Source organism: Eufriesea mexicana, unplaced genomic scaffold (assembly GCF_001483705.2).
Source record: "Eufriesea mexicana isolate 0111107269 unplaced genomic scaffold, ASM148370v2 scaffold22, whole genome shotgun sequence".
Taxonomy (NCBI): Eukaryota; Metazoa; Arthropoda; class Insecta; order Hymenoptera; family Apidae; genus Eufriesea; species Eufriesea mexicana.
This window is the reverse complement of record NW_016908212.1, coordinates 1,315,522-1,325,345: the sequence shown is the minus strand read 5'-3', so window position 1 is coordinate 1,325,345 and position 9,824 is coordinate 1,315,522. Positions and strand designations below refer to the sequence as shown.

The 9,824-nt window shown below is 32.0% G+C and overlaps 2 protein-coding genes across 3 annotated transcripts in view; both read left to right on the top strand.

Annotated features, from left to right (window-relative positions):
• LOC108553714 (uncharacterized) overlaps window positions 1–3,776 on the top strand; it is a 10,127-nt gene extending 6,351 nt beyond the window's left edge. Inside the window, exons 3-7 of the mRNA XM_017908737.1 lie at window positions 1–148; window positions 215–1,076; window positions 1,156–1,530; window positions 1,622–3,277; window positions 3,354–3,776. Of these exons, the coding sequence (XP_017764226.1) occupies window positions 1–148; window positions 215–1,076; window positions 1,156–1,530; window positions 1,622–3,277; window positions 3,354–3,604 (3,292 nt within the window). The 3' untranslated portion in view covers window positions 3,605–3,776. The remainder of the gene's footprint in view (window positions 149–214; window positions 1,077–1,155; window positions 1,531–1,621; window positions 3,278–3,353) is intronic.
• A 1,462-nt stretch (window positions 3,777–5,238) lies between these two features.
• On the top strand, window positions 5,239–9,267 carry GlyRS (glycine--tRNA ligase). 2 transcript variants are annotated; one of them, XM_017908520.1, is made up of 5 exons: window positions 5,239–5,275; window positions 6,684–6,902; window positions 7,138–8,815; window positions 8,898–9,082; window positions 9,157–9,267. In XM_017908520.1, exons 2-5 carry the CDS (start codon window positions 6,843–6,845, stop codon window positions 9,265–9,267), a joined length of 2,034 nt encoding a protein of 677 aa, XP_017764009.1. In that variant the 5' UTR covers window positions 5,239–5,275; window positions 6,684–6,842. The 2 variants fall into 2 exon arrangements, with proteins under 2 accessions (XP_017764009.1, XP_017764000.1); XM_017908511.1 differs by lacking the exon at window positions 5,239–5,275 and having other exon boundaries at window positions 6,587–6,902.
• Window positions 9,268–9,824: the final 557 nt, after the last annotated feature.

The window sequence follows — 9,824 nt, the reverse complement described above, 5'->3', positions numbered from 1 at the left end:
AGGGAAAGAAGATGAGAAAGATAAAGAAGACTTGTTAGATAAAGACAAAGAAGATAAATCAGATGATGAAATTCTTACAAAAGATGAAGAGAAAGATTGTAAAAGTTCTCCAGGAGCAAAAGAAGATCCTGGAATTCCATATGATTGGGTAAATATGAGTAAAGAAATAAGTAATATTAAATTACAAGTGATTAACTTATTCTCTTATTTGCAGGCAACAGAATTGATGAAAGGCTATGTACCAGGATTAATTGATGCATCCGCAAAAATGACAATTTTCTTTTGTATTTTGGACGAAGCAATTAAGCTTGGTGATCGTGTTTTAGCATTTTCTCAATCATTATTTACCTTGAATCTCATTGAAGATTTTTTAGCTAGAAATAGTTTAAAATATCCTGATGGACAAACAGATGCTTGGATTAAAAATGTAAATTATTATCGACTGGATGGTAGTACTAGCGCTTTAGAAAGGGAAAAACTTATCAATGAATTTAATAATAATCCAAAAATTCACCTTTTTCTCGTTTCAACACGTGCTGGTTCACTTGGTATTAATCTTGTAGGCGCTAATCGTGCCATTGTATTTGATGCTTCTTGGAATCCTTGTCATGATACACAAGCCGTTTGTAGAGTGTATAGATATGGGCAACAGAAACCTTGTTTTGTTTACCGATTGGTTACTGACAATTGTTTAGAGAGAAAAATATATGACAGACAAATTAGTAAGCAAGGAATGGCAGATCGTGTGGTTGATCAGTGCAATCCAGATGCTCATCTTTCGTTGAAAGAAGCAACTACATTATCTTGGGATTGGGAAGAAGATAGTCAAATCCAAGATTTCTCTCAAACAAAAGACAGCTATTCCGATGAAGTTATGCATCGTGTATTAGAACGTCATTCTTCGTTATTAACGAAACAACCTTTCCACCACGAAAGTCTTTTGGTCGACAGAAAAGATAAGAAACTTAGTCAGGCCGAAAAGCGATTAGCTCGTCGTGGTTACGAACTTGAAAAAATGGCAGCCAATTGTTCCAGGCCCAGTTATAATTATGTTCCTGGAAATACTGCAACACGGGGTACGATTGATTCCGAAATTCAATTCTTTGAAACACATATTTCTTATACATATCTATTTCTTATACTATATTATTGTAGCAGGTGGATTACAAATTCGAGCAATTCGAGGTGGTGATAACAGTACTACATCTAAACCAGTTGCTTCGGTTAGACCAATGCAGCAACGCGGTGCTGAAGGTTTAGGTTCTCGTAGTGTAACAGGAAGTCGGTGGATACCAGCGGAAGTATGGCAAAGACAAGGAATGAGTGCACAAGAAATGACGTTACCTTTGGATGTTGTTATTCCTACAAATTCACCTGACAAAGGAAGTATTGTATTAAAAGCTGGGCAACGAGTAATGGTACTGAAAAGCCCAAAAGGCATTTATATGCAACTAGAATCTGGTAAAATTATAGCCATCCGAACGGCTCTTAAACTAAATCAACAAAAGCGAGAAGAAGAGCCTAAAAAAGGTATATTAATAATTGAGTGTTCTTAATTTTATTAAGATGACTATTTCTTAATGCTTTTAATTTATCTTCTTTTATATTGGAATATTTATAGGTATATCATCTATGACACAGAGGAGTTCAAAACCAGAAGTCGGATTTCCATTAAGAAATAATTCAGCCATTTCTATAATACCGAAATCTTCCTCAAGTAATCAAGCGAGTGGTCGTTCGATTAATAAACCAGGAAATGGATCGAATTATAGACCATTTGCAGATAAAGAAACTTCAAAAAGACCAAAACCTGTTGCTACCGCGACTGCCAAACCTTATTTGAGTCAAGTTAATTTAACTAATCAAGTGTCTCTGTCAAAGTTACCAAAAGTGAAGCAAGAACCAGTAGATCATTCCACACTTGGAGAAAATTCAAACTCTTCTGATGGTCAAGTTAGAACTGAACAAAGGGTGGAAGAAGTCAGATTAGAGGATGTGGTTGCAGAAGTAAGTTCAAATACAGATTACAGTCCTCCTAATCATAACCGTGTAACGAATTCAGATACCGATACTGCTCTACAAAAATCATCTGAAGAAAATAGCCAAGTGTATACTTCGGATTCTGTAACTGCACAAAGCGTACAAACGCAGCATGAACAAACGGAAACGGAATTGAATTCAAAAATTGATAAACAGTGTTCTCCTTCAATTGAAAAGGAAGTTACGAAAACAACTGATACATTACCAAATTATGGCCATGCTTTTCAAACTCAACAAGAAAAAAGAGATATGTCTAATGATGAAATTATAATTGAAGATCCATCCCCAGTATCATCTCAAATGCAATCACAAGTATCATCGCAAATGCCATCACAAATACCACCGCAAGTATCTCCGCAAATACAGTCACAGGTATCACAACAACTTCCGTCTCAGGTATCATCACAAGTGCAGTCGCAAGTATTACCACAAATACCCTCACAGTTACCAACACAAGTACCACCTCAGATACCTTCTCAGTTATCATCACAAGGACCACCGCAAATACCACCTCAAGCATCATCACAAGTTGCACCACAAGTTGTAACGCAATCAACAACATCTGGTCCGTTACCACCGTTGTTAACGCAACAGTCTACACCATCAACTATGCAAGTACCACCAACACCTACAATACGAAGCACAGAAGTTCCTAAAGGTATAACAGATTCAACAATAGGTACTTCTGCTACATCCATATGTACTGGAACAAATACTATGACATCTCCAAAAACTGCAGAACCAAGTATGCGCGAAACCTCTATACAAAGTGAGCCTCCTAATGTCCCACAAGGCTATCCTTACGCTCAGTATCCACGATACTACGATTATAGTGATCCTCGATCGCGATCATTGTCCACTCCTTATGGTACATACTTTCCTGGTGTTCCACCTCATGCAGCAAACCCTAGGTTACCAATGGATACCGCTAAGACACAACCAGATTTAGGAAAACCCATAGAAGAGAGGACAATGATGAATGTGCCTCCTGCATATTCGCAAGTACCTAATACTACTGCCAAAACATTAGCAAATACCACAGAAACGAAAGGTGCAGAAGCGATGGTAACTACAACGGTAGCTACTACTCCCACAAGGGATGATACACATATACCTACTGCGTTTAGTCATCCCACGAGTAGTCGTTATCCTGGGCCTTATCCACCGGGACCGTACGATCCATATTCACAGCATTATCCTCCAGCACCTGGTTCATCAGCAACTTATCCACCCAGTGGTAAGTTAACATTGTTTTCCATTTCATTTTACATTATTTATGAAATAAATGTATTAAAACTAAATTTGTAAAGTAGGTGCTCCTGGATATCCAGCATATGGTGGGCCGAGTTACAACACGGAATATGCTCGTATGTACACAGCGTTTCATGGTCCTCCTCCACCAGCAGATCCTTATATACACAGAGGTTATGCACCCCCTTCTTCGCATCCGCCTAATTATTATCCTCCATTCCCACATCCACCACCGCCTTATCCGAATTATTCATTTTTATCACCATATCCAAATCCCAATATGCCTAGCGAGCCACAACCACCTGCTCAGTAGGAAACTTAAGTGGTATTACGATAAATAATTAGTTTAATAATTAATAATGTCATAAAATATCGCATATTGCGAAAGTTCAAAGGCTGTCGCGATTCAGAAGCTTAATAGACTGAAGCTGTAAAACGCATTGATGTAAATATTTAGTCACAAGTATTGTATTAAGATAATAAATTTGCGCAGGTACTTTTTTTTAAAAGTACCATGTTTATGTCAAGGAAGATGAGATAATCTCAATTAACTTTGAACTGTGCAATTTGTTGAAATGTTCAAAATATTTAGCCTTGACTGTCATGCCGTTTTACGATGCGTCTATTTGACTAAATCACACATCAGTGGTTATGAGTGCAAATAATTTCTCAATTTGATATTCCATAGTTTCATGGAAGTATTTTTATTTCTTGTAATGTTTGGACATTCTGTTTTTTCTTTTTTTTTACTTTATTGGTACTTTACTAAAGTACAGCATTTGGAAATATTTTTAACTTAGAAGGCATTTGTTATTTACTTTTTATTTTTAATGATGTAAAAATAAAAGAACGCAAATGATACTAGGAATATTAAATGAGAAATAATTTTGTACATTTTAAAGGAGTAATATAAAGAAGAAAGGAATGCTGTATACTATCGTTTAGCTTTGTGCATAAATGCTACACTAATCACTTTTATATTCTGTAAGGAAGAAAAAGAAAATCATTTTGATCAAACGAAATACTCAGAAAAATATAAAATACAAGAGGAGAATATAATATATTCGTAAAATTTTATACATCAGCATTCCATCTTCGATTTTATATGTACTGAAAATAAAAATATACGTCGCTTTAAAATCAGTCGAACTTTCGTTTTAGTTACTTTTTAGGAGAGTGATGAATATTTACGTATTATTTATAAAATGATATTATTTAAAAACCTGTTTAAATGGTTACTAATATTTCTTGAATAGTAATATATTTATATAATCTTAGGATTTAATACTTTTAATATTTCGATTAAACTATTGTATACATTTTATATAATAACGATATTATTTATTATATATTATTATATTATTCGTCACTCTTCTGTAGAAATAAATTATTGATTTAAATTACTGCGCATCGTTACTTCGGTTCCCATAACTTCAATAATTAATCTTTGAACAATAAAATTAGGCTTCATTTACACCATATGCTCTGAATCTATGTATCACCTCTGACTTTTTACATACATTATACGTACAGTATTCACTTGGAACATTTAGCAGCCAGTATACAGTTTACAGCATCCTTAGCAAGTTGTATATGACTATGTATTACTATTAAACGTTACAATTTCTGAAATAGATAATCTCATAGTAGGATGTAGGATTGTTGTTAACTAGGATGTCTTACAGTTCATGACTGTCTTGGAATATGAATAAAAGAAGAATAGGGAGAGCCATGATTTTCAGAAGCGACTTTTCAAGCTCGGAACTGTGATATTTTGTCATATTCTCGTGTAACATTTTTGCTTGTATATTTTCATTTAGAATCAAAGTTTGACTTTGATTCTTGCATAAAATTGGTAGAAATGGAGATGTTTGCCGAAGTTGGCGTACTGGATTGAAATTGTGCATTTATGTTAACGTAAGTTAATTGGGAGTGTAAACACGAGATTTTTAATCAATTTTCCAAATGGGATATAAAGCCGCATGTGTGTTTATCATGGTACTCCCTTTAAATATAGGTGAATTATTATAGAAAATAAGCATTCATGCTGGATACTAATGGTATGTGTTTCTCATTGAATCTGTCACGTGTTTGCTACACGAAAAATACATTACCATCTTACATGTTGGTACGTGTTGTGGTTGCACGTTTTCTAGGTTTAAGTGTACAGGTTCGACATAACGTAAATATTAACGTAAGATGTACTTTTGCAAACAAGTGATAGAATCTATTGCAAATACATACGAGATTATATTTACGAAAGATGAAACAATTATTTTGTCTCTGTTATAGCTTTTTTGCCATTTACATACTTGTAAATACCCATTATTTACATTTCATACTTTATTTATTACTATACATTATCCATTATTATCGCTTTTTTGATGTCAGAGTATTGCTCTTATGTAAAATAAATTGTTTACACTGATCAAGATTGTTTTTGATTGTAGTATTGTTATGCAGAAAAATTACCCTTGCGTCTGACCAATCGTTTGATTTGAAATTAACGTATGATGCAGGTAGATGCGTAGGATAAAAAACTTAATACTTATATGTCAAAAAGGTTAAGGTTGTAATTAAGAAAAGAATCTACCCATAAAAGTTTCAATATCCTTGTGGTAGCACGAATAAAACATTCTTGATTACACACTTCTCTCTATGCATATTATGTGATTTAATGTGTCACACATAAGCTGGGTTTATTGAAAAGTTATAATTAACAAATAAATTTGTAGGAGAAAATCTTATATTTTTTTTTATAAATCATTTTTCTCTGATTGTAATTTTTCTATAAACCATGCTACAGTGTACAAAGAAAATAAAATCGTTCGAAATTAAGAGAAATAATTTTTTTGTAATAAGTAAGTTAGTTTGATAACATCACACTAATTTAATAAAAAAAAAAAAAAATAAACTTATACTTGCGTACGCGCGGCATATTGTGTATTTTTTATTTTTTTCATTCTATACAATGTTATTTGTTTTGAAATATATTCTTTATGAAAAAATATAACAATACCGTTATAGATAAAAAAATGGTTTTTATTTATATTGGTGCTTCATATTATAAAAATATATAAAAAACAATATTATGTATTTACATGTTCGTATTACTTATTTTACATTTATATTCAATATATATTGTTCAAAATATATAAAGAATAATTATACGTTATCTAATAATGATAAATTCCTAATATTTCATTTAATTTTTATCATTGAATTTATGTTAAATGATTTGAAACTTTATCAATTGTACCGCTAAAATAAGTACTATATTACTCAAAACTAAAATTCCTACATGTTTCGAGTAAGAGGAATTGCAGGCAAATGTTTGAAAGTCGGTAAGGTGAAAACTAACATAAATGCAGTTTGTTTCACGGAACTTGCAGTTTCTTTGTAAGAGGGTCGTCACACAAAGTCTATGTAAGCATATTTCAGTTTACAAACAGTTATTTCGAAGATTTAGTGTCACTGTAAGGTTAGCCGACATCAGCAAGTGGGGTACAAGAAAAAAAGATCGGGTAGTGAAAATACAAATTATACAAGATATGTCAGATCCAAAAATTGAAGAAATCTTATCTCCTCTTCGGGAGAGTGTGAAGGAACAAGTGAGTACCATATGGATAGTTATTATTTATCGTTCAATGTAATATTTGTTAACTGCACGTGTACAAACTTTTAATAAGTGAATTTTCTATATATTTTTGTAATTGAATGTTTTAAATTTAATTTTTATTATTTTTACAGTTATTGTTAAATATCATTTTTCCTTAATATTACTGTCATATTACTATTATAATGATTAATATTAAATTATAGATATATTGTTTTTTGTATTGAAAGGGTGATTATGTTCGAGAACTTAAATCTAATGGAGCTCCAGAATTGGACATCAAGAAAGCAGTTGCTGAACTCAAAGTTCGAAAGAAGTTGTTGGAGGAAAAAGAATTGTCTTTGTCAAAGACGACAATATTTGACAAAGCAAGAATGGAAGATCTTTTGAAACGCAGATTTTTCTTTGATCAATCCTTTGCTATTTATGGAGGAATCAGTGGTCAATTTGATCTTGGCCCTATGGGTTGTGCATTAAAAACAAATTTGTTAAATACATGGAGAAGTTTTTTTATATTAGAGGAACAGATGTTAGAAGTAGATTGTTCTGTCTTAACACCAGAACCTGTACTTCAGGCATCTGGACATGTAGAAAGGTTTGCAGACTTAATGGTAAAAGATGTGAAAACTGGAGAATGTTTCAGATTAGATCATCTGATTAAATCACATTTAGAAAAAGTGATTAGCGATAAAAAAAGTAATGAGCACATATGCATAGAATGTAATGATATTATTTCAAAATTAGATGGATTGACTAAGGATGAAATGGCTACAATTATGTCTAAATTCAATATGAAATCCCCCATTACTGGGAACGATCTAACAGAACCAATAGAATTTAATTTAATGTTTGGAGTTCAAATTGGTCCTTCTGGACTTGTGAAAGGATTTCTAAGACCAGAAACTGCTCAAGGTATCTTTGTAAATTTTAAACGATTACTTGCATTTAACCAGGAGAAGTTACCATTTGCTGCAGCTCAAATTGGAAATGCATTCCGTAATGAAATTTCCCCAAGATCTGGCTTAATAAGAGTAAGAGAGTTCACTATGGCAGAAATAGAACATTTTTGTGATCCTAATGAGAAAAATCATCATAAATTTGAAACTGTTAGAGATTTAAGTTTGCTATTATATTCTGCTTGTCATCAAATGGATGGCAAGAGTGCAGAGTACATAACTTTAGGTGATGCTGTATTAACTAAACTTATAGCTAATGAAACATTAGGATATTTTATGGGTCGAATTTATTTATTCTTAGTTAAAGTTGGAATTGATCCAAAACGTTTACGTTTCCGTCAACACATGGGAAATGAAATGGCTCATTATGCTTGTGATTGTTGGGATGCTGAATGTTTAACCTCTTATGGTTGGATAGAGTGTGTTGGTTGTGCAGATCGTTCTGCTTATGATCTTACACAACATACAAAGGCTACTGGAGTAAAATTAGTAGCAGAGAAAAAATTGCAAACACCAAAAAATGTTGATGTATGCAAAATAGTACCAAATAAAATTATTGGACAAACATTCAAAAAATATACTAAATTAGTTCAAGATGCTTTAGCAGCATTAAGTGAGAGTAATATTAATGCTATGGAAACTGAAATTAATGAAAATGGGGAAGCTAAATTAAATCTTTCAAATGGTGCTGCAGTAATAATTACAAAAGATATGATTGAAGTAAAACGATATCAAAAATCTGTACACGTAGAAGAAATAATTCCTTCCGTAATCGAACCATCTTTTGGTATTGGTCGTATTATGTATGCTCTTTTTGAACATAATTTTAAAGAGAGAGAAGGAGACAAGAAACGAACTTATTTCAGTTTGCCACCTGTTGTGGCTCCTTTAAAATGTTCAGTGTTACCACTTAGTGCTAATAATGAATTTGTTCCATTTATAAAACAATTATGTATGTATACTGATTTATCAAAATATTTTGAACTTTGAAAAATTCATAATGTACTTATTAAAGTATTATTTATTATTTACAGCTCAGAATCTCACTAAACTAGATATATCGCATAAAATTGACGATTCTTCTGGTAGTATTGGACGTAGGTACGCACGGACAGATGAAATTGCGATACCATTTGGTATCACCATAGATTTTGATACATTGAAAACAAATAGTGTTACACTTCGTGAACGAGACAGTATGGGACAAGTTAGAATAAATGTGAGTAAATATTTAAAAAAAATGTAAGGATATGAATGTAAAGTTAAAAAGAAATGTTATTATTGGAATTATAGTTGGATGAGATATCAGATGTAATAAGAGATTTATCCAATGGCAAGCTTACATGGTTGGAAGTTGAAGAAAAATATCCAAAATTTGTACAGCAAGAAACAACAGAAGCATAATAGTATTTTTTAATCGAATAACTTAATTGTAATTTATTTTTACATTTACACAATGTGCATTTATAAGCATTTACTTTTATGCTATTTTGCACAAATAATTTATATATATTTTACTTCTGCAATTTCAGTAGAAAAATTCTAATCAAGAACAATAAAAATCAATGTTAAATTTAACACCCATTCTATCGAAATCATATTTAAAACAAATCATCATACACCTTACGCTTTTTACCCATTTTTCTTTGTCTAAATCATTGTGTATAACATCTTGAAGTTGCATATTAACGCGATGAACATCTGGAAAAAGTAAGGAATGTTACCGATAAATAAATAATTATTGATATATTACAATTAGCATTGTATATTAAATAATTACTGCAATGACCAGATCGTATTTGACAACACATCGCACAAAGTGGTTTCAATGTTCTAATTTCACCAATAAATTCAAAAATTCGAAGCGATGGTAAATAAAGGAAGAGTTTTCTTAACAGATTGTCCAAATTTTGTCGATTGTGTGATAATTGCAGACATAAGTACACTATGCAATATTAATA